Genomic DNA, 24,767 nt, shown 5'->3' on the forward strand with positions numbered 1-24,767 from the left:
CCGGAGACACGTGCTGATGTTGACATACTATTTTTAATCTAAAAAGCCTCACGTCAGTGTTTGCGCACGGAGCGTGTGTCCGTTCCGTGCGTACGTTTGAGCGTGTCGAAAAAGCGCTGACATGTCCGTTTTCCACCGGCATCACGTCCTCACGGATCCATTAAATCCTATGGGTCCGTGTTTACACGTACGTGATACGGATGGCCTCCGTATGCTATCCGTGTGGTCCGTGTCCGTGTTTTAATTAGAAAGTTTGTTACACTCTGAAATACTTTCAGGTGGCGTAGCTAACATATTTTTTTGCACAAAACTAACTGTGCATTTGCAGAAGGAGTGAGCAAGCAAGAAGTTGTAGTTCTGTGTATTGCAAGATCTATTTTGAGCAAACTTTCGTCTTCGAAATATAATAATGGCACCACGGGTGGACACGGAGAAACTTATAACAGCTGTCGAGACTCACCCACCATTATGGGATACACGTGTAGATGGTTACCATGACCGACTGACAGTTGACCGCCATTGGAATCAAGTAGCTGAGGAAGTGTACCCCAATAATGCATGGTCTAGATGTTCTCCTGCAAAGCGTGCTAAATATGGTAAGTTGTTGTATTTTTTTATAGTTATTAATTTAATATCTATATTTGGATTTGTTCATACTTTCAAACTGTGATTGTTTTGGCATAGTTATGTTTTCTTTTAGTGTAAAATCCTATGAGAAGAATTGGTATATGTACTACTCAATATATTGAGTTCCTGTACACTTTTTTCATAGTATCACCAAACTTTCATAAGTGTCAAAAATCAAAGTATACTTAATTTTGTAATTTGACTTGGAATTCTTCATGAATTTACTTAATTAACTGATTAAACTGTCATGTGTTTTAAAATTCCCTGTTGTATTAGTCTAAATTTAGTATCACAATTGAAAATATTTTTTGTTGTTTTTTTTAAAAAAAAAATTGTTTAAAATGACATGTCAATATCATTACCTACATGTATCAAATAATATTTCTAGTAATTTATAGCCAAATGTCATTGCAAAAACACCAAATTATAATTTAAATATAGATGACAATTACTTAAAATATAATTATTCATAAATATTATTTGGTTATGTGTGAATGTCTAAACATGTTTTTGAATGAAGAATATCTAAATAAATTATATTTCATCCTAAGTATTTGACCAACATAATTGTGTTAAATTGTATATTACATTTCGCAAACATTATTTAAATTAATGTGTGCAGATTTATGGAGAATGTTGCAAGTGACATATTTTTTTATTTTCCACAGTTGACTTGGTAAAAAGGCGTTGGCGTTCAGCCCGTGATCAGTACCGAAGGGAGTACAACCCTATACCATCCTCATCCAGCCAAGGCCGCAAACGCAGATATGTCTACTATGAACAAATAAGCTTCCTAGCACCCATCTTAGAAGTTACACAGTAAGTTTTTTTTTTTTTAAAAACAAAAAAAAAAAACCCCCTGAAGATAATTGGACAAAGATAAATGTTAAGATTGTAATATGTTTTTTCATTTCTTATAGAACGGAGGATAATCTTGACGAATCAGATGATGAACCAACAGCAGGTCCCTCTGCTACAGCCACCTCAGCATCAGAACAAGAACCTGCCAGAGAAGACATTGAAATTCCTGAGACTCAACAAGATGCAGCAAATGATTCACATGAGGGTGGGACAGAGAGTGCACAAACCAACACCCAAGGCTCATCAACGCAACAAACAACCACACCAGCTACACAATCAACACAAACAAATGTACTTCCACGTTTTGCACCACAACCTCTACGTGCAAGAAGAATCCGCAGACCTGAGGAAATGAGATCCTTACCGGAAATAATTGACACACGCATTATTCACATAATGAACACTTTAATTCCAGAAACAGATGCCGAGCGTTTTTGTCGGTCTTTATCTACTAGCTTAACCAAAATTCCTTCAGATAGGCAGGAACGTGTAAGAGCTGCTATGCTTACCCTACTGTCAGCTAGTCAGGCAGAACAGGAACCAGTGAGAGTGTATGAGGCCATAGAAAATTGGCGTACCATTATGCAACAACATACAGTCCCAAACACAACAGACAATCAAAATACAATTTCAACACAAACAACAATGGCAACTGTAATAGTCAATAATCCACTATTACAACAATCTGGACAACCTTCAATTGCTTCAAGTACGTTATTCCCAACACCAATTAGACAAGGGTATGTTGCAACCAATACTGGTGCCTTAAGCACAGTACAAAGTGCTACCTCTCAGCAACCCATGAACTATATGAATTTACAACCAACTCAAACTACTAGTTACTTTACTCAACCCACAAATATTGGTGGTTTACCTAATTTGTTTCCAGGTTCAACATACCCACAATCATTCATGATGCCTCATTATCCAATCTCAACTATGTTACCTACACCACACTTACAAACATCAGTCAACTATCCTCAAGGTCAACAACATACACACACACAATACCCAATTACCCATGTAGATCCACAGGTGTACTCAACCACAGGCAATGTGTTGGGACAAACCAGCATGCAACAGACTGTTCCACACAATACTGTAGCTAGTAATAGGAATGTTGTTCAGCAAACAACTGTTTCCATTCCTGAAAATACCATTTCTGAGGCCACACAAAACAACATACTCAGCAACACTCAGGTTACTTCACTAGAAGATCTTGTTGACTTGTGATGCACATTTTTGTTAATCTTAACAATCAAACAACAAATCTGATGAATGTGTCAAAATGTTAAAAAAGAGGGATTTCCAAAAATGTGCAAACTCAGAGTTGAAAAGATTTTAAAAACATGTGTGATTATACTTAGTGACGGATCACATATATGTTTTATGGCCTTTATTTTTGGAATTTTATGAACACATTTTTACCCAACCAATTTGATGGTTAGATTAGTTCTAATATTCTGAAAACACAGTTTACAATTTTTTGGTCTATGTCAATGTCCAACATGATAGCAACTTAATTGGCCGACATTTTTCTACATTGTAAGCAATGCACACATTTTCTTTACAATTACTCTTGTATGTAAAGTATATTTTGTATGTTATGAAGAATAGCATCAAAATTTTCATTTAGAAAAATTTAACACAAAATGAACAATATGTACATTTTTAATGTGGATGTGAAAAAATAACATCCTTACTTTATGGATTAATATGCTTATTCTTAATAAAAGAATCTGTTTTTGAAGAAAAGAAACATGTTTATTATTGATATTTATTAATAATATAGCATTTATTCAATAGACGATTAACATTATTAATGTTGTAAGTTTGAAATAAGTTTCCTAAAACATGATAGTAACACAGAAATGTACATACACATACATACATCATTCAGAAAACCATGTTGCTAACAGAAATGTCAGTTTATGATTAACGCATTTGCCCTTTAATACTAGTTCGATTTAAGCTCTTAGATGTTGAGAAAAATTAACCAAGTTCATATAATAAAAAAAAATTATTTTTTTATCAACAAAAAACCATCACAATCTTAACAATCAACACTATTATTAGTATCATCAAAACAATTAAAGTAATCAGTAAATAAATTTCTAATTTGTAAACCAGATGTCACGGAATTATGAGACATAGGTTCACCTGTGGGATTAACAACATGGTTTATCTGAATTTCATCATCCACATAAGTTCCTCCTTCATGTATCCGACAGTAATTGTGAAGCACTATGGTAGCCTTGAGTACAGATGTGACAAAGGTTGGCTGCAACTGAATCGTTGTCTGATAAATGCGCCATTTGTTAGCTAAAATACCAAATGCACACTCCACATAACGTCTTGCTTTAGTTAGCCGATTATTAAAGTACTGTTTCCTGTCATCAATGGATCTCCTTGGATATGGTCGCATAACATGTTTGGATAATGCAAATCCTGCATCTGCTACCATCACATATGGTGCCAACGGTCCAGATGTACCAGGTAGGGCAACTGGAGGGGGGATCAATAATGAATTTTCTTGCAGGCGTTGGGCTAATCTTGATGAATGAAAAATACGGGCATCTGAGGCACTACCATAGGCCCCAATGTCTGCATAAATAAATCGGTATTCTGTGTCAACCAATGCCAAAATAACAACGGAAAAAAACTTATGAAAATTGAAATAACGTGACCCAGAGTTTGGTGGCTTTTTAACTCTGAAATGCTTGCCATCCAAAGCTCCTATGCAGTTAGGAAAGTCAACAGAGTCCTTGAAGCCCTTAGAGATTTTCAACCAATCTTCTCTGTTTGGCTGAGGCATCATTTCTTCTTTTAAATGTTGCCATATCATGTCGCATGTGTGACGTACTATAACGGCAATGGTTGATCGACCCAACAAAAAATCAAAATGTAAAGCACTAAAAGATTGACCAGTCGCCAAGAATCTATGAAAACAAGACAAACAATTATTTACAATTAACACTATGTTTTTTTAAATTAAAACAATCATAAGAAAACACAAACATTGAATCAAAAATGTGATTAGATCAATAACGATCAATTACACATTTCAATGTGAAAAATAACACATTTACACAAATTACAAAAATAACAAATATAATACCTCAGAGTCACCATAAATCTCTCCTCTGGGGAAATGGAAAGCCGCATCCAAGTGTCCTGATGTTGCAAATGAGGTCGTAAAATATTTAGTAAGTAATCAAAACTCTCAACTGACAACCGGCAGTATGAAAAAAACTTATCTGGGAAATTCCGTAACTCAAAAAATAAAGTATGGAAATGACCATGCATAGGCCGCATCATCATTAGTGGATGCACCCACAATCTGGTTCTTCTTACATTATCATATTGCAACATGTGGCGTCGAACGCCAAAACGACGAGATATAATCCAACATAAAAACACTAAGGCCTCCGTGGATAATGGCATTGCGACAATTTTGTCTCAACACATAGGTGCTCCAAGGCATAATACAAGCAGGAAACAGTTTATAGTTAACTTATATTTATGTCCTAATCACATACACCTATGTGTCATTTAATTCCAAGTAATCACCATTATCTCAATGTGTGAAACATGTGAAACACGCACAAAAAACGGACTGCACACGGAACACACACTGACGTATTTCACGCACAGGAAAACGCACACACGTACACACGTATGACACACGATATGCATACGGACACCACACGGAGGGGAAAAACGGACTGCAAATACGGAACACGGACACAAAAAACGGACTACACCAAACGTACGTTTTTTACACGTGAGTGTGGCAGAGGCCTGAGGGGGTATTGCAACTTTTGGCCATTTTGAAGTGAAATTGTTCCTTTCGGGGGGTATTGCAACTTTTCAGCATTTTGAAGCGAAATTGTTCCTTTGGGGGGGTATTGCAATTTTTTGCCATTTTGAGGCGAAATTGTTCCTTTGGGGGGTATTGCAATTTTTTGCCATTTTGAGGCGAAATTGTTCCTTTGGGGGGGTATTGCAACTTTTGGCCATTTTGAAGCGAAATTGTTCCTTTGGGGGGTTTTTACAATTTTTGGCCATTTTGAGGCGAAATTGTTCCTTTCGGGGGTATTGCAACTTTTCGGCATTTTGAGGCGAAATTGTTCCTTTGGGGGGGTATTGCAATTTTTTGCCATTTTGAGGCGAAATTGTTCCTTTGGGGGGGTATTGCAACTTTTGGCCATTTTGAAGCGAAATTGTTCCTTTGGGGGGGTATTGCAACTTTTCGGCATTTTGAGGCGAAATTGTTCCTTTGGGGGAGTATTGCAATTTTTTGCCATTTTGAGGCGAACTTGTTCTTTTGGGGGGGTATTGCAACTTTTGGCCATTTTGAAGCGAAATTGTTCCTTTGGGAGGTTTTTACAATTTTTGGCCATTTTGAGGCGAAATTGTTCCTTTCGGGGGGTATTGCAACTTTTCGGCATTTTGAGGCAAAATTGTTCCTTTGGGGGGGTATTGCAACTTTTGGCCATTTTGAAGCGAAATTGTTCCTTTGGGGGGGTATTGCAATTTTTTGCCATTTTGAAGCGAAATTGTTCCTTTGGGGGGGTATTGCAACTTTTGGCCATTTTGAAGCGAAATTGTTCCTTTGGGGGGGTATTGCAACTTTTCGGCATTTTGAGGCGAAATTGTTCCTTTGGGGGGGTATTGCAATTTTTTGCCATTTTGAGGCGAAATTGTTCCTTTGGGGGGGTATTGCAACTTTTGGCCATTTTGAAGCGAAATTGTTCCTTTAGGGGGGTATTGCAATTTTTTGCCATTTTGAGGCGAAATTGTTCCTTTGGGGGGGTATTGCAACTTTTGGCCATATTGAAGCGAAATTGTTCCTTGGGGGGGTATTGCAATTTTTAACCATTTTGAGGCGAAATTGTTCCTTTGGGGGGGTATTGCAACTTTTGGCCATTTTGAAGCGAAATTGTTCCTTTCGGGGGGTATTGCAACTTTTCAGCATTTTGAGGCGAAATTGTTCCTCTGGGGGGGGTATTTCAATTTTTTTGCCATTTTGAGGCGAAATTGTTCCTTTGGGGGGGTATTGCAACTTTTCGGCATTTTGAGGCGAATTTGTTCCTTTGGGGGGTATTGCAATTTTTTTTCCATTTTGAGGCGAAATTGTTCCTTTGGGGGGGTATTGCAACTTTTGGCCATTTTGAAGCGAAAATGTTCCTTTCAGGGGGTATTGCAACTTTTCGGCATTTTGAAGCGAAATTGTTCCTTTGGGGGGTATTGCAATTTTTTGCCATTTTGAGGCGAAATTGTTCCTTTGGGGGGTATTGCAAATTTTGGCCATTTTGAAGCGAAATTGTTCCTTTGGGGGGGTATTGCAATTTTTTGCCATTTTGAAGCGAAATTGTTCCTTTGGGGGGGTATTGCAACTTTTCGGCATTTTGAGGCGAAATTGTTCCTTTGGGGGGGTATTGCAATTTTTTGCCATTTTGAGGCGAAATTGTTCCTTTGGGGGGGGGTATTGCAACTTTTGGCCATTTTGAAGCGAAATTGTTCCTTTGGGGGGGTATTGCAACTTTTGGCCATTTTGAAGCGAAATTGTTCCTTTGGGGGGGTATTGCAATTTTTTGCCATTTTGAGGCGAAATTGTTCCTTTGGGGGGGTATTGCAACTTTTGGCCATTTTGAAGCGAAATTGTTCCTTTGGGGGGGTATTGCAACTTTTCGGCATTTTGAGGCGAAATTGTTCCTTTGGGGGGGTATTGCAATTTTTTGCCATTTTGAGGCGAAATTGTTCCTTTGGGGGGGTATTGCAACTTTTGGCCATTTTGAAGCGAAATTGTTCCTTTGGGGGGGTATTGCAACTTTTGGCCATTTTGAAGCGAAATTGTTCCTTTCGGGGGGTATTAGAACTTTTCGGCATTTTGAGGCGAAATTGTTCCTTTGGGGGGGTATTGCAACTTTCGGCCATTTTGAAGCGAAATTGTTCCTTTGGGGGGGTATTGCAACTTTTCGGCATTTTGAGGCGAAATTGTTCCTTTGGGGGGGTATTGCAATTTTTTGCCATTTTGAGGCGAAATTTTTCCTTTGGGGGGGTATTGCAACTTTTGGCCATTTTGAAGCGAAATTGTTCCTTTCGGGGGGGTATTGCAACTTTTCGGCATTTTGAGGCGAAATTGTTCCTTTGGGGGGGTATTGCAACTTTTGGCCATATTGAAGCGAAATTGTTCCTTTGGGGGGTATTGCAATTTTTAACCATTTTGAGGCGAAATTGTTCCTTTGGGGGGGTATTGCAACTTTTGGCCATTTTGAAGCGAAATTGTTCCTTTCGGGGGGTATTGCAACTTTTCAGCATTTTGAGGCGAAATTGTTCCTTTGGGGGGGTATTGCAATTTTTTGCCATTTTGAGGCGAAATTGTTCCTTTGGGGGTATTGCAATTTTTTGCCATTTTGAGGCGAAATTGTTCCTTTCGGGGGGTATTGCAACTTTTGGCCATTTTGAAGCGAAATTGTTCCTTTCGGGGGGTATTGCAACTTTTCGGCATTTTGAAGCGAAATTGTTCCTTTGGGGGGTATTGCAATTTTTTGCCATTTTGAGTCGAAATTGTTCCTTTGGGGGGGTATTGCAACTTTTGGCCATTTTGAAGCGAAAATGTTCCTTTGGGGGGGTATTGCAATTTTTTTTCATTTTGAGGCGAAATTGTTCCTTTGGGGGGGGGTATTGCAAATTTTGGCCATTTTGAAGCTAAATTGTTCCTTTGGGGGGTATTGCAATTTTTTGCCATTTTGAGGCGAAATTGTGCCTTTGGGGGGGTATTGCAACTTTTGGCCATTTTGAAGCGAAAATGTTCCTTTCGGGGGGTATTGCAACTTTTCGGCATTTTGAAGCGAAATTGTTCCTTTGGGGGGTATTGCAATTTTTTGCCATTTTGAGGCGAAATTGTTCCTTTGGGGGGGTATTGCAACTTTTGGCCATTTTGAAGCGAAATTGTTCCTTTGGGGGGTATTGCAATTTTTTTTTCATTTTGAGGCGAAATTGTTCCTTTGGGGGGGTATTGCAAATTTTGGCCATTTTGAAGCGAAATTGTTCCTTTGGGGGGGTATTGCAATTTTTTGCCATTTTGAGGCGAAATTGTTCCTTTGGGGGGGTATTGCAACTTTTGGCCTTTTTGAGGCGAAATTGTTCCTTTGGGGGGGTATTGCAACTTTTGGCCATTTTGAAGCGAAATTGTTCCTTTGGGGGGGTATTGCAACTTTTCGGCATTTTGAGGCGAAATTGTTCCTTTGGGGGGGTATTGCAATTTTTTGCCATTTTGAGGCGAAATTGTTCCTTTGAGGGGGTATTGCAACTTTTGGCCATTTTGAAGCGAAATTGTTCCTTTGGGGGGTATTGCAACTTTTCGGCATTTTGAGGAAAAATTGTTCCTTGGGGGGGTATTGCAACTTTTCGCCATTTTGAAGCGAAATTGTTCCTTTGGGGGGGTATTGCAACTTTTCAGCATTTTGAGGCGAAATTGTTCCTTTGGGGGGGTATTGCAACTTTTGGCCATTTTGAAGCGAAATTGTTCCTTTGGGGGGTTTTTACAATTTTTGGCCATTTTGAGGCAAAATTGTTCCTTTCGGGGGGTATTGCAACTTTTCGGCATTTTGAGGCGAAATTGTTCCTTTGGGGGGGTATTGCAACTTTTGGCCATTTTGAAGCGAAATTGTTCTTTTGGGGGGGTTTTTACAATTTTTGGCCATTTTGAGGCGAAATTGTTCCTTTCGGGGGTATTGCAACTTTTTGGCATTTTAAGGCGAAATTGTTCCTTTGGGGGGGTATTACAATTTTTTGCCATTTTGAGGTGAAATTGTTCCTTTGGGGGGGTATTGCAACTTTTGGCCATTTTCAAGCGAAATTGTTCCTTTCGGGGGGGTATTGCAACTTTTCGGCATTTTGAGGCGAAATTGTTTCTTTGGGGGGGTATTGCAACTTTTGGCCATATTGAAGCGAAATTGTTCCTTTGGGGGGTATTGCAATTTTTAACCATTTTGAGGTCAAATTGTTCCTTTCGGGGGGTATTGCAACTTTTGGCCATTTTGAAGCGAAATTGTTCCTTTCGGGGGGTATTGCAACTTTTCGGCATTTTGAAGCGAAATTGTTCCTTTGGGGGGTATTGCAATTTTTTGCCATTTTGAGGCGAAATTGTTCCTTTGGGGGGGTATTGCAACTTTTGGCCATTTTGAAGCGAAATTGTTCTTTTGGGGGGGTTTTTACAATTTTTGGCCATTTTGAGGCGAAATTGTTCCTTTCGGGGGTATTGCAACTTTTTGGCATTTTAAGGCGAAATTGTTCCTTTGGGGGGGTATTACAATTTTTTGCCATTTTGAGGTGAAATTGTTCCTTTGGGGGGGTATTGCAACTTTTGGCCATTTTGAAGCGAAATTGTTCCTTTGGGGGGTATTGCATTTTTTTGCCATTTTGAGGCGAAATTGTTCCTTTGGGGGGGTATTGCAATTTTTTGCCATTTTGAGGCGAAATTTTTCCTTTGGGGGGGTATTGCAACTTTTGGCCATTTTCAAGCGAAATTGTTCCTTTCGGGGGGGTATTGCAACTTTTCGGCATTTTGAGGCGAAATTGTTTCTTTGGGGGGGTATTGCAACTTTTGGCCATATTGAAGCGAAATTGTTCCTTTGGGGGGTATTGCAATTTTTAACCATTTTGAGGTGAAATTGTTCCTTTCGGGGGGTATTGCAACTTTTGGCCATTTTGAAGCGAAATTGTTCCTTTCGGGGGGTATTGCAACTTTTCGGCATTTTGAAGCGAAATTGTTCCTTTGGGGGGTATTGCAATTTTTTGCCATTTTGAGGCGAAATTGTTCCTTTGGGGGGGTATTGCAACTTTTGACCATTTTGAAGCGAAAATGTTCCTTTGGGGGGTATTGCAATTTTTTTTCATTTTGAGGCGAAATTGTTCCTTTGGGGGGGGTATTGCAAATTTTGGCCATTTTGAAGCGAAATTGTTCCTTTGGGGGGTATTGCAATTTTTTGCCATTTTGAGGCGAAATTGTTCCTTTGGGGGGGGTATTGCAACTTTTGGCCATTTTGAAGCGAAATTGTTCCTTTGGGGGGTATTGCAATTTTTTTTTCATTTTGAGGCGAAATTGTTCCTTTGGGGGGGTATTGCAAATTTTGGCCATTTTGAAGCGAAATTGTTCCTTTGGGGGGGTATTGCAATTTTTTGCCATTTTAAGGCGAAATTGTTCCTTTGGGGGGGCTATTGCAACTTTTGGCCATTTTGAAGTGAAATTGTTCCTTTCGGGGGGTATTGCAACTTTTCAGCATTTTGAAGCGAAATTGTTCCTTTGGGGGGGTATTGCAATTTTTTGCCATTTTGAGGCGAAATTGTTCCTTTGGGGGGTATTGCAATTTTTTGCCATTTTGAGGCGAAATTGTTCCTTTGGGGGGGTATTGCAACTTTTGGCCATATTGAAGCGAAATTGTTCCTTTGGGGGGTTTTTACAATTTTTGGCCATTTTGAGGCAAAATTGTTCCTTTCGGGGGGTATTGCAACTTTTCGGCATTTTGATGCGAAATTGTTCCTTTGGGGGGGTATTGCAACTTTTGGCCATTTTGAAGCGAAATTGTTCCTTTGGGGGGGTTTTTACAATTTTTGGCCATTTTGAGGCGAAATTGTTCCTTTCGGGGGTATTGCAACTTTTCGGCATTTTGAGGCGAAATTGTTCCTTTGGGGGGGTATTACAATTTTTTGCCATTTTGAGGTGAAATTGTTCCTTTGGGGGGGTATTGCAACTTTTGGCCATTTTGAAGCGAAATTGTTCCTTTGGGGGGTATTGCATTTTTTTGCCATTTTGAGGCGAAATTGTTCCTTTGGAGGGGTATTGCAATTTTTTGCCTTTTTGAGGCGAAATTGTTCCTTTGGGGGGGTATTGCAACTTTTGGCCATTTTGAAGCGAAATTGTTCCTTTGGGGGGGTATTGCAACTTTTCGGCATTTTGAGGCGAAATTGTTCCTTTGGGGGGGTATTGCAATTTTTTGCCATTTTGAGGCGAAATTGTTCTTTTGAGGGGGTATTGCAACTTTTCGGCATTTTGAGGCGAAATTGTTCCTTTGGGGGGGTATTGCAATTTTTTGCCATTTTGAGGCGAAATTGTTCCTTTGGGGGGGTATTGCAACTTTTGGCCATTTTGAAGCGAAATTGTTCCTTTGGGGGGGTATTGCAACTTTTCGGCATTTTGAGGCGAAATTGTTCCTTTGGGGGGGTATTGCAATTTTTTGCCATTTTGAGGCGAAATATTTCCTTTGGGGGGGTATTGCAACTTTTGGCCATTTTGAAGCGAAAATGTTCCTTTCGGGGGGTATTGCAACTTTTCGGCATTTTGAAGCGAAATTGTTCCTTTGGGGGGTATTGCAATTTTTTGCCATTTTGAGGCGAAATTGTTCCTTTGGGGGGGTATTGCAACTTTTGGCCATTTTGAAGCGAAATTGTTCCTTTGGGGGGTATTGCAATTTTTTTTTCATTTTGAGGCGAAATTGTTCCTTTGGGGGGGTATTGCAAATTTTGGCCATTTTGAAGCGAAATTGTTCCTTTGGGGGGGTATTGCAATTTTTTGCCATTTTGAGGCGAAATTGTTCCTTTGGGGGGGTATTGCAACTTTTGGCCTTTTTGAGGCGAAATTGTTCCTTTGGGGGGGTATTGCAACTTTTGGCCATTTTGAAGCGAAATTGTTCCTTTGGGGGGGTATTGCAACTTTTCGGCATTTTGAGGCGAAATTGTTCCTTTGGGGGGGTATTGCAATTTTTTGCCATTTTGAGGCGAAATTGTTCCTTTGAGGGGGTATTGCAACTTTTGGCCATTTTGAAGCGAAATTGTTCCTTTGGGGGGGTATTGCAACTTTTCGGCATTTTGAGGCGAAATTGTTCCTTGGGGGGGTATTGCAACTTTTGGCCATTTTGAAGCGAAATTGTTCCTTTGGGGGGGTATTGCAACTTTTCGGCATTTTGAGGCGAAATTGTTCCTTTGGGGGGGTATTGCAACTTTTGGCCATTTTGAAGTGAAATTGTTCCTTTCTGGGGGTATTGCAACTTTTCAGCATTTTGAGGCGAAATTGTTCCTTTGGGGGGGTATTGCAACTTTTGGCCATTTTGAAGCGAAATTGTTCCTTTGGGGGGTTTTTACAATTTTTGGCCATTTTGAGGCAAAATTGTTCCTTTCGGGGGGTATTGCAACTTTTCGGCATTTTGAGGCGAAATTGTTCCTTTGGGGGGGTATTGCAACTTTTGGCCATTTTGAAGCGAAATTGTTCTTTTGGGCGGGGTTTTACAATTTTTGGCCATTTTGAGGCGAAATTGTTCCTTTCGGGGGTATTGCAACTTTTTGGCATTTTAAGGCGAAATTGTTCCTTTGGGGGGGTATTACAATTTTTTGCCATTTTGAGGTGAAATTGTTCCTTTGGGGGGGTATTGCAACTTTTGGCCATTTTGAAGCGAAATTGTTCCTTTGGGGGGTATTGCATTTTTTTGCCATTTTGAGGCGAAATTGTTCCTTTGGGGGGGTATTGCAACTTTTGACCATTTTGAAGCGAAATTGTTCCTTTCGGGGGGGTATTGCAACTTTTCGGCATTTTGAGGCGAAATTGTTCCTTTGGGGGGGTATTGCAACTTTTGGCCATTTTGAAGCGAAATTGTTCCTTTGGGGGGGTATTGCAACTTTTCGGCATTTTGAGGCGAAATTGTTCCTTTGGGGGGGTATTGCAATTTTTTGCCATTTTGAGGCGAAATTGTTCCTTTGGGGGGGTATTGCAACTTTTGGCCTTTTTGAGGCGAAATTGTTCCTTTGGGGGGGTATTGCAACTTTTGGCCATTTTGAAGCGAAATTGTTCCTTTGGGGGGGTATTGCAACTTTTCGGCATTTTGAGGCGAAATTGTTCCTTTGGGGGGGTATTGCAATTTTTTGCCATTTTGAGGCGAAATTGTTCCTTTGAGGGGGTATTGCAACTTTTGGCCATTTTGAAGCGAAATTGTTCCTTTGGGGGGGTATTGCAACTTTTCGGCATGTTGAGGCGAAATTGTTCCTTGGGGGGGTATTGCAACTTTTGGCCATTTTGAAGCGAAATTGTTCCTTTGGGGGGGTATTGCAACTTTTCGGCATTTTGAGGCGAAATTGTTCCTTTGGGGGGGTATTGCAACTTTTGGCCATTTTGAAGTGAAATTGTTCCTTTCGGGGGGTATTGCAACTTTTCAGCATTTTGAGGCGAAATTGTTCCTTTGGGGGGGTATTGCAACTTTTGGCCATTTTGAAGCGAAATTGTTCCTTTGGGGGGTTTTTACAATTTTTGGCCATTTTGAGGCAAAATTGTTCCTTTCGGGGGGTATTGCAACTTTTCGGCATTTTGAGGCGAAATTGTTCCTTTGGGGGGGTATTGCAACTTTTGGCCATTTTGAAGCGAAATTGTTCTTTTGGGCGGGGTTTTACAATTTTTGGCCATTTTGAGGCGAAATTGTTCCTTTCGGGGGTATTGCAACTTTTTGGCATTTTAAGGCGAAATTGTTCCTTTGGGGGGGTATTACAATTTTTTGCCATTTTGAGGTGAAATTGTTCCTTTGGGGGGGTATTGCAACTTTTGGCCATTTTGAAGCGAAATTGTTCCTTTGGGGAGTATTGCATTTTTTTGCCATTTTGAGGCGAAATTGTTCCTTTGGGGGGGTATTGCAATTTTTTGCCATTTTGAGGCGAAATTTTTCCTTTGGGGGGGTATTGCAACTTTTGGCCATTTTGAAGCGAAATTGTTCCTTTCGGGGGGGTATTGCAACTTTTCGGCATTTTGAGGCGAAATTGTTCCTTTGGGGGGGTATTGCAACTTTTGGCCATTTTGAAGCGAAATTGTTCCTTTGGGGGGGTATTGCAACTTTTCGGCATTTTGAGGCGAAATTGTTCCTTTGGGGGGGTATTGCAACTTTTTGCCATTTTGAGGCGAAATTGTTCCTTTGGGGGGGTATTGCAACTTTTGGCCATTTTGAAGCGAAATTGTTCCTTTGGGGGGGTATTGCAACTTTTGGCCATTTTGAAGCGAAATTGTTCCTTTCGGGGGGTATTGCAATTTTTTGCCATTTTGAGGCGAAATTTTTCCTTTGGGGGGGTATTGCAACTTTTGGCCATTTTGAAGCGAAATTGTTCCTTTCGGGGGGGTATTGCAACTTTTCGGCATTTTGAGGCGAAATTGTTCCTTTGGGGGGGTATTGCAACTTTTGGCCATATTGAAGCGAAATTGTTCCTTTGGGGGGTATTGCAATTTTTAACCATTTTGAGGCGAAATTGTTCCTTTGGGGGGGTATTGCAACTTTTGGCCATTTTGAAGCGAAATTGTTCCTTTCGGGGGGTATTGCAACTTTTCAGCATTTTGAGGCGAAATTGTTCCTTTGGGGGGGTATTGCAATTTTTTGCCATTTTGAGGCGAAATTGTTCCTTTGGGGGGTATTGCAATTTTTTGCCATTTTGAGGCGAAATTGTTCCTTTGGGGGGTATTGCAATTTTTTGCCATTTTGAGGCGAAATTGTTCCTTTGGGGGGGTATTGCAACTTTTGGCCATTTTGAAGCGAAAATGTTCCTTTCGGGGGGTATTGCAACTTTTCGGCATTTTGAAGCGAAATTGTTCCTTTGGGGGGTATTGCAATTTTTTGCCATTTTGAGGCGAAATTGTTCCTTTGGGGGGGTATTGCAACTTTTGGCCATTTTGAAGCTAAATTGTTCCTTTGGGGGGTATTGCAATTTTTTTTTCATTTTGAGGCGAAATTGTTCCTTTGGGGGGGTATTGCAAATTTTGGCCATTTTGAAGCGAAATTGTTCCTTTGGGGGGGTATTGCAATTTTTTGCCATTTTGAGGCGAAATTGTTCCTTTGGGGGGGTATTGCAACTTTTGGCCTTTTTGAGGCGAAATTGTTCCTTTGGGGGGGTATTGCAACTTTTGGCCATTTTGAAGCGAAATTGTTCCTTTGGGGGGGTATTGCAACTTTTCGGCATTTTGAGGCGAAATTGTTCCTTTGGGGGGGTATTGCAATTTTTTGCCATTTTGAGGCGAAATTGTTCCTTTGAGGGGGTATTGCAACTTTTGGCCATTTTGAAGCGAAATTGTTCCTTTGGGGGGTATTGCAACTTTTCGGCATTTTGAGGCGAAATTGTTCCTTGGGGGGGTATTGCAACTTTTCGCCATTTTGAAGCGAAATTGTTCCTTTGGGGGGGTATTGCAACTTTTCGGCATTTTGAGGCGAAATTGTTCCTTTGGGGGGGTATTGCAACTTTTGGCCATTTTGAAGTGAAATTGTTCCTTTCGGGGGGTATTGCAACTTTTCAGCATTTTGAGGCGAAATTGTTCCTTTGGGGGGGTATTGCAACTTTTGGCCATTTTGAAGCGAAATTGTTCCTTTGGGGGGTTTTTACAATTTTTGGCCATTTTGAGGCAAAATTGTTCCTTTCGGGGGGTATTGCAACTTTTCGGCATTTTGAGGCGAAATTGTTCCTTTGGGGGGGTATTGCAACTTTTGGCCATTTTGAAGCGAAATTGTTCTTTTGGGGGGGTTTTTACAATTTTTGGCCATTTTGAGGCGAAATTGTTCCTTTCGGGGGTATTGCAACTTTTTGGCATTTTAAGGCGAAATTGTTCCTTTGGGGGGGTATTACAATTTTTTGCCATTTTGAGGTGAAATTGTTCCTTTGGGGGGGTATTGCAACTTTTGGCCATTTTGAAGCGAAATTGTTCCTTTGGGGGGTATTGCATTTTTTTGCCATTTTGAGGCGAAATTGTTCCTTTGGGGGGGTATTGCAATTTTTTGCCATTTTGAGGCGAAATTTTTCCTTTGGGGGGGTATTGCAACTTTTGGCCATTTTGAAGCGAAATTGTTCCTTTCGGGGGGGTATTGCAACTTTTCGGCATTTTGAGGCGAAATTGTTCCTTTGGGGGGGTATTGCAACTTTTGGCCATATTGAAGCGAAATTGTTCCTTTCGGGGGGTATTGCAACTTTTCAGCATTTTGAGGCGAAATTGTTCCTTTGGGGGGGTATTGCAATTTTTTGCCATTTTGAGGCGAAATTGTTCCTTTGGGGGGTATTGCAAGTTTTTTGCCATTTTGAGGCGAAATTGTTCCTTTCGGGGGGTATTGCAACTTTTGGCCATTTTGAAGCGAAATTGTTCCTTTCGGGGGGTATTGCAACTTTTCGGCATTTTGAAGCGAAATTGTTCCTTTGGGGGGTATTGCAATTTTTTGCCATTTTGAGGCGAAATTGTTCCTTTGGAAGGGTATTGCAACTTTTGACCATTTTGAAGCGAAAATGTTCCTTTGGGGGGGTATTGCAATTTTTTTTCATTTTGAGGCGAAATTGTTCCTTTGGGGGGGTATTGCAACTTTTGGCCATTTTGAAGTGAAATTGTTCCTTTCGGGGGGTATTGCAACTTTTCAGCATTTTGAAGCGAAATTGTTCCTTTGGGGGGGTATTGCAATTTTTTGCCATTTTGAGGCGAAATTGTTCCTTTGGGGGGTATTGCAAGTTTTTTGCCATTTTGAGGCGAAATTGTTCCTTTCGGGGGGTATTGCAACTTTTGGCCATTTTAAAGCGAAAATGTTCCTTTCGGGGGGTATTGCAACTTTTCGGCATTTTGAAGCGAAATTGTTCCTTTGGGGGGTATTGCAATTTTTTTTTCATTTTGAGGCGAAGTTGTTCCTTTGGGGGGGTATTGCAAATTTTGGCCATTTTGAAGCGAAATTGTTCCTTTGGGGGGGTATTGCAATTTTTTGCCATTTTGAGGCGAAATTGTTCCTTTGGGGGGGTATTGCAACTTTTGGCCATTTTGAAGTGAAATTGTTCCTTTCGGGGGGTATTGCAACTTTTCAGCATTTTGAAGCGAAATTGTTCCTTTGGGGGGGTATTGCAATTTTTTGCCATTTTGAGGCGAAATTGTTCCTTTGGGGGGTATTGCAATTTTTTGCCATTTTGAGGCGAAATTGTTCCTTTGGGGGGGTATTGCAACTTTTGGCCATTTTGAAGCGAAATTGTTCCTTTGGGGGGTATTGCAATTTTTTGCCATTTTGAGGCGAAATTGTTCCTTTGGGGGGGTATTGCAACTTTTGGCCATATTGAAGCGAAATTGTTCCTTTGGGGGGTTTTTACAATTTTTGGCCATTTTGAGGCAAAATTGTTCCTTTCGGGGGGTATTGCAACTTTTCGGCATTTTGATGCGAAATTGTTCCTTTGGGGGGGTATTGCAACTTTTGGCCATTTTGAAGCGAAATTGTTCCTTTGGGGGGGTTTTTACAATTTTTGGCCATTTTGAGGCGAAATTGTTCCTTTCGGGGGTATTGCAACTTTTCGGCATTTTGAGGCGAAATTGTTCCTTTGGGGGGGTATTACAATTTTTTGCCATTTTGAGGTGAAATTGTTCCTTTGGGGGGGTATTGCAACTTTTGGCCATTTTGAAGCGAAATTGTTCCTTTGGGGGGTATTGCATTTTTTTGCCATTTTGAGGCGAAATTGTTCCTTTGGGGGGTATTGCAATTTTTTGCCTTTTTGAGGCGAAATTGTTCCTTTGGGGGGGTATTGCAACTTTTGGCCATTTTGAAGCGAAATTGTTCCTTTGGGGGGGTATTGCAACTTTTCGGCATTTTGAGGCGAAATTGTTCCTTTGGGGGGGTATTGCAATTTTTTGCCATTTTGAGGCGAAATTGTTCCTTTGGGGGGGTATTGCAACTTTTGGCCATTTTGAAGCGAAAATGTTCCTTTCGGGGGGTATTGCAACTTTTCGGCATTTTGAAGCGAAATTGTTCCTTTGGGGGGTATTGCAATTTTTTGCCATTTTGAGGCGAAATTGTTCCTTTGGGGGGGTATTGCAACTTTTGGCCATTTTGAAGCGAAATTGTTCCTTTGGGGGGTATTGCAATTTTTTTTTCATTTTGAGGCGAAATTGTTCCTTTGGGGGGGTATTGCAAATTTTGGCCATTTTGAAGCGAAATTGTTCCTTTGGGGGGGTATTGCAATTTTTTGCCATTTTGAGGCGAAATTGTTCCTTTGGGGGGGTATTGCAACTTTTGGCCTTTTTGAGGCGAAATTGTTCCTTTGGGGGGGTATTGCAACTTTTGGCCATTTTGAAGCGAAATTGTTCCTTTGGGGGGGTATTGCAACTTTTCGGCATTTTGAGGCGAAATTGTTCCTTTGGGGGGGTATTGCAACTTTTGGCCATTTTGAAGTGAAATTGTTCCTTTCGGGGGGTATTGCAACTTTTCAGCATTTTGAGGCGAAATTGTTCCTTTGGGGGGGTATTGCAACTTTTGGCCATTTTGAAGCGAAATTGTTCTTTTGGGGGGGTTTTTACAATTTTTGGCCATTTTGAGGCGAAATTGTTCCTTTCGGGGGTATTGCAACTTTTTGGCATTTTAAGGCGAAATTGTTCCTTTGGGGGGGTATTACAATTTTTTGCCATTTTGAGGTGAAATTGTTCCTTTGGGGGGGTATTGCAACTTTCGGCCATTTTGAAGCGAAATTGTTCCTTTGGGGGGTATTGCATTTTTTTGCCATTTTGAGGCGAAATTGTTCCTTTGGGGGGGTATTGCAATTTTTTGCCATTTTGAGGCGAAATTTTTCCTTTGGGGGGGTATTGCAACTTTTGGCCATTTTGAAGCGAAATTGTTCCTTTCGGGGGGGTATTGCAACTTTTCGGCATTTTGAGGCGAAATTGTTCCTTTGGGGGGGTATTGCAACTTTTGGCCATATTGAAGCGAAATTGTTCCTTTGGGGGGTATTGCAATTTTTAACCATTTTGAGGCGAAATTGTTCCTTTGGGGGGGTATTGCAACTTTTGGCCATTTTGAAGCGAAATTGTTCCTTTCGGGGGGTATTGCAACTTTTCAGCATTTTGAGGCGAAATTGTTCCTTTGGGGGGGTATTGCAATTTTTTGCCATTTTGAGGCGAAATTGTTCCTTTGGGGGGTATTGCAATTTTTTGCCATTTTGAGGCGAAATTGTTCCTTTCGGGGGGTATTGCAACTTTTGGCCATTTTGAAGCGAAATTGTTCCTTTCGGGGGGTATTGCAACTTTTCGGCATTTTGAAGCGAAATTGTTCCTTTGGGGGGTATTGCAATTTTTTGCCATTTTGAGGCGAAATTGTTCCTTTGGGGGGGTATTGCAACTTTTGACCATTTTGAAGCGAAAATGTTCCTTTGGGGGGGTATTGCAATTTTTTTTCATTTTGAGGCGAAATTGTTCCTTTGGGGGGGGGGTATTGCAAATTTTGGCCATTTTGAAGCCAAATTGTTCCTTTCGGGGGTTATTGCAACTTTTCGGCATTTTGAAGCGAAATTGTTCCTTTGGGGGGTATTGCAATTTTTTGCCATTTTGAGGCGAAATTGTTCCTTTGGGGGGGGTATTGCAACTTTTGGCCATTTTGAAGCGAAATTGTTCCTTTGGGGGGTATTGCAATTTTTTTTTCATTTTGAGGCGAAATTGTTCCTTTGGGGGGGTATTGCAATTTTTTGCCATTTTGAGGCGAAATTGTTCCTTTGGGGGGTATTGCAATTTTTTGCCATTTTGAGGCGAAATTGTTTATTTGGGGGGGTATTGCAACTTTTGGCCATTTTGAAGTGAAATTGTTCCTTTCGGGGGGTATTGCAACTTTTCGGCATTTTGAGGCGAAATTGTTCCTTTGGGGGGGTATTGCAACTTTTGGCCATTTTGAAGCGAAATTGTTCCTTTGGGGGGGTTTTTACAATTTTTGGCCATTTTGAGGCGAAATTGTTCCTTTCGGGGGTATTGCAACTTTTCGGCATTTTGAGGCGAAATTGTTCCTTTGGGGGGGTATTACAACTTTTTGCCATTTTGAGGTGAAATTGTTCCTTTGGGGGGGTATTGCAACTTTTGGCCATTTTGAAGCGAAATTGTTCCTTTGGGGGGTATTGCATTTTTTTGCCATTTTGAGGCGAAATTGTTCCTTTGGGGGGGTATTGCAATTTTTTGCCTTTTTGAGGCGAAATTGTTCCTTTGGGGGGGTATTGCAACTTTTGGCCATTTTGAAGCGAAAATGTTCCTTTCGGGGGGTATTGCAACTTTTCGGCATTTTGAAGCGAAATTGTTCCTTTGGGGGGTATTGCAATTTTTTGCCATTTTGAGGCGAAATTGTTCCTTTGGGGGGGTATTGCAACTTTTGGCCATTTTGAAGCGAAATTGTTCCTTTGGGGGGTATTGCAATTTTTTTTTCATTTTGAGGCGAAATTGTTCCTTTGGGGGGGTATTGCAAATTTTGGCCATTTTGAAGCGAAATTGTTCCTTTGGGGGGGTATTGCAATTTTTTGCCATTTTGAGGCGAAATTGTTCCTTTGGGGGGGTATTGCAACTTTTGGCCTTTTTGAGGCGAAATTGTTCCTTTGGGGGGGTATTGCAACTTTTGGCCATTTTGAAGCGAAATTGTTCCTTTGGGGGGGTATTGCAACTTTTCGGCATTTTGAGGCGAAATTGTTCCTTTGGGGGGGTATTGCAATTTTCTGCCATTTTGAGGCGAAATTGTTCCTTTGAGGGGGTATTGCAACTTTTGGCCATTTTGAAGCGAAATTGTTCCTTTGGGGGGGTATTGCAACTTTTCGGCATTTTGAGGCGAAATTGTTCCTTTGGGGGGGTATTGCAACTTTTGGCCATTTTGAAGTGAAATTGTTCCTTTCGGGGGGTATTGCAACTTTTCAGCATTTTGAGGCGAAATTGTTCCTTTGGGGGGGTATTGCAACTTTTGGCCATTTTGAAGCGAAATTGTTCCTTTGGGGGGTTTTTACAATTTTTGGCCATTTTGAGGCAAAATTGTTCCTTTCGGGGGGTATTGCAACTTTTCGGCATTTTGAGGCGAAATTGTTCCTTTGGGGGGGTATTGCAACTTTTGGCCATTTTGAAGCGAAATTGTTCTTTTGGGGGGGTTTTTACAATTTTTGGCCATTTTGAGGCGAAATTGTTCCTTTCGGGGGTATTGCAACTTTTTGGCATTTTAAGGCGAAATTGTTCCTTTGGGGGGGTATTACAATTTTTTGCCATTTTGAGGTGAAATTGTTCCTTTGGGGGGGTATTGCAACTTTCGGCCATTTTGAAGCGAAATTGTTCCTTTGGGGGGTATTGCATTTTTTTGCCATTTTGAGGCGAAATTGTTCCTTTGGGGGGGTATTGCAATTTTTTGCCATTTTGAGGCGAAATTTTTCCTTTGGGGGGGTATTGCAACTTTTGGCCATTTTGAAGCGAAATTGTTCCTTTCGGGGGGGTATTGCAACTTTTCGGCATTTTGAGGCGAAATTGTTCCTTTGGGGGGTATTGCAACTTTTGGCCATATTGAAGCGAAATTGTTCCTTTGGGGGGTATTGCAATTTTTAACCATTTTGAGGCGAAATTGTTCCTTTGGGGGGGTATTACAACTTTTGGCCATTTTGAAGCGAAATTGTTCCTTTCGGGGGGTATTGCAACTTTTGGCCATTTTGAAGCGAAATTGTTCCTTTGGGGGGGTTTTTACAATTTTTGGCCATTTTGAGGCGAAATTGTTCCTTTCGGGGGTATTGCAACTTTTCGGCATTTTGAGGCGAAATTGTTCCTTTGGGGGGGTATTACAATTTTTTGCCATTTTGAGGTGAAATTGTTCCTTTGGGGGGGTATTGCAACTTTTGGCCATTTTGAAGCGAAATTGTTCCTTTGGGGGGTATTGCATTTTTTTGCCATTTTGAGGCGAAATTGTTCCTTTGGGGGGTATTGCAATTTTTTGCCTTTTTGAGGCAAAATTGTTCCTTTGGGGGGGTATTGCAACTTTTGGCCTTTTTGAAGCGAAATTGTTCCTTTGGGGGGGTATTGCAACTTTTCGGCATTTTGAGGCGAAATTGTTCCTTTGGGGGGGTATTGCAATTTTTTGCCATTTTGAGGCGAAATTGTTCCTTTGGGGGGGTATTGCAACTTTTGGCCATTTTGAAGCGAAATTGTTCCTTTGGGGGGGTATTGCAACTTTTCGGCATTTTGAGGCGAAATTGTTCCTTTGGGGGGGTATTGCAATTTTTTGCCATTTTGAGGCGAAATTGTTCCTTTGGGGGGGTATTGCAACTTTTGGCCATTTTGAAGCGAAAATGTTCCTTTCGGGGGGTATTGCAACTTTTCGGCATTTTGAAGCGAAATTGTTCCTTTGGGGGGTATTGCAATTTTTTGCCATTTTGAGGCGAAATTGTTCCTTTGGGGGGGTATTGCAACTTTTGGCCATTTTGAAGCGAAATTGTTCCTTTGGGGGGTATTGCAATTTTTTTTTCATTTTGAGGCGAAATTGTTCCTTTGGGGGGGTATTGCAAATTTTGGCCATTTTGAAGCGAAATTGTTCCTTTGGGGGGGTATTGCAATTTTTTGCCATTTTGAGGCGAAATTGTTCCTTTGGGGGGGTATTGCAACTTTTGGCCTTTTTGAGGCGAAATTGTTCCTTTGGGGGGGTATTGCAACTTTTGGCCATTTTGAAGCGAAATTGTTCCTTTGGGGGGGTATTGCAACTTTTCGGCATTTTGAGGCGAAATTGTTCCTTTGGGGGGGTATTGCAACTTTTGGCCATTTTGAAGTGAAATTGTTCCTTTCGGGGGGTATTGCAACTTTTCAGCATTTTGAGGCGAAATTGTTCCTTTGGGGGGGTATTGCAACTTTTGGCCATTTTGAAGCGAAATTGTTCTTTTGGGGGGGTTTTTACAATTTTTGGCCATTTTGAGGCGAAATTGTTCCTTTCGGGGGTATTGCAACTTTTTGGCATTTTAAGGCGAAATTGTTCCTTTGGGGGGGTATTACAATTTTTTGCCATTTTGAGGTGAAATTGTTCCTTTGGGGGGGTATTGCAACTTTCGGCCATTTTGAAGCGAAATTGTTCCTTTGGGGGGTATTGCATTTTTTTGCCATTTTGAGGCGAAATTGTTCCTTTGGGGGGGTATTGCAATTTTTTGCCATTTTGAGGCGAAATTTTTCCTTTGGGGGGGTATTGCAACTTTTGGCCATTTTGAAGCGAAATTGTTCCTTTCGGGGGGGTATTGCAACTTTTCGGCATTTTGAGGCGAAATTGTTCCTTTGGGGGGGTATTGCAACTTTTGGCCATATTGAAGCGAAATTGTTCCTTTGGGGGGTATTGCAATTTTTAACCATTTTGAGGCGAAATTGTTCCTTTGGGGGGGTATTGCAACTTTTGGCCATTTTGAAGCGAAATTGTTCCTTTCGGGGGGTATTGCAACTTTTCAGCATTTTGAGGCGAAATTGTTCCTTTGGGGGGGTATTGCAATTTTTTGCCATTTTGAGGCGAAATTGTTCCTTTGGGGGGTATTGCAATTTTTTGCCATTTTGAGGCGAAATTGTTCCTTTCGGGGGGTATTGCAACTTTTGGCCATTTTGAAGCGAAATTGTTCCTTTCGGGGGGTATTGCAACTTTTCGGCATTTTGAAGCGAAATTGTTCCTTTGGGGGGTATTGCAATTTTTTGCCATTTTGAGGCGAAATTGTTCCTTTGGGGGGGTATTGCAACTTTTGACCATTTTGAAGCGAAAATGTTCCTTTGGGGGGGTATTGCAATTTTTTTTCATTTTGAGGCGAAATTGTTCCTTTGGGGGGGGGGTATTGCAAATTTTGGCCATTTTGAAGCCAAATTGTTCCTTTCGGGGGTTATTGCAACTTTTCGGCATTTTGAAGCGAAATTGTTCCTTTGGGGGGTATTGCAATTTTTTGCCATTTTGAGGCGAAATTGTTCCTTTGGGGGGGGTATTGCAACTTTTGGCCATTTTGAAGCGAAATTGTTCCTTTGGGGGGTATTGCAATTTTTTTTTCATTTTGAGGCGAAATTGTTCCTTTGGGGGGGTATTGCAATTTTTTGCCATTTTGAGGCGAAATTGTTCTTTTGGGGGGTATTGCAATTTTTTGCCATTTTGAGGCGAAATTGTTTATTTGGGGGGGTATTGCAACTTTTGGCCATTTTGAAGTGAAATTGTTCCTTTCGGGGGGTATTGCAACTTTTCGGCATTTTGAGGCGAAATTGTTCCTTTGGGGGGGTATTGCAACTTTTGGCCATTTTGAAGCGAAATTGTTCCTTTGGGGGGGTTTTTACAATTTTTGGCCATTTTGAGGCGAAATTGTTCCTTTCGGGGGTATTGCAACTTTTCGGCATTTTGAGGCGAAATTGTTCCTTTGGGGGGGTATTACAACTTTTTGCCATTTTGAGGTGAAATTGTTCCTTTGGGGGGGTATTGCAACTTTTGGCCATTTTGAAGCGAAATTGTTCCTTTGGGGGGTATTGCATTTTTTTG

General features: G+C 40.8%; 1 protein-coding gene across 1 annotated transcript in view; it reads left to right on the forward strand.

The window, feature by feature from the left end:
* The first annotated feature begins 379 nt into the window (after nt 1–379).
* Nucleotides 380–24,767, forward strand: part of LOC142279344 (uncharacterized) — a 113,448-nt gene continuing 89,060 nt past the window's right edge. Inside the window, exons 1-3 of the mRNA XM_075332682.1 lie at nt 380–596; nt 1,296–1,446; nt 1,548–2,523. Of these exons, the coding sequence (XP_075188797.1) occupies nt 410–596; nt 1,296–1,446; nt 1,548–2,523 (1,314 nt within the window). The 5' untranslated portion in view covers nt 380–409. The remainder of the gene's footprint in view (nt 597–1,295; nt 1,447–1,547; nt 2,524–24,767) is intronic.

The sequence above is a fragment of the Anomaloglossus baeobatrachus genome, unplaced genomic scaffold, assembly GCF_048569485.1.
Source record: "Anomaloglossus baeobatrachus isolate aAnoBae1 unplaced genomic scaffold, aAnoBae1.hap1 Scaffold_43, whole genome shotgun sequence".
NCBI classification, from domain to species: Eukaryota; Metazoa; Chordata; class Amphibia; order Anura; family Aromobatidae; genus Anomaloglossus; species Anomaloglossus baeobatrachus.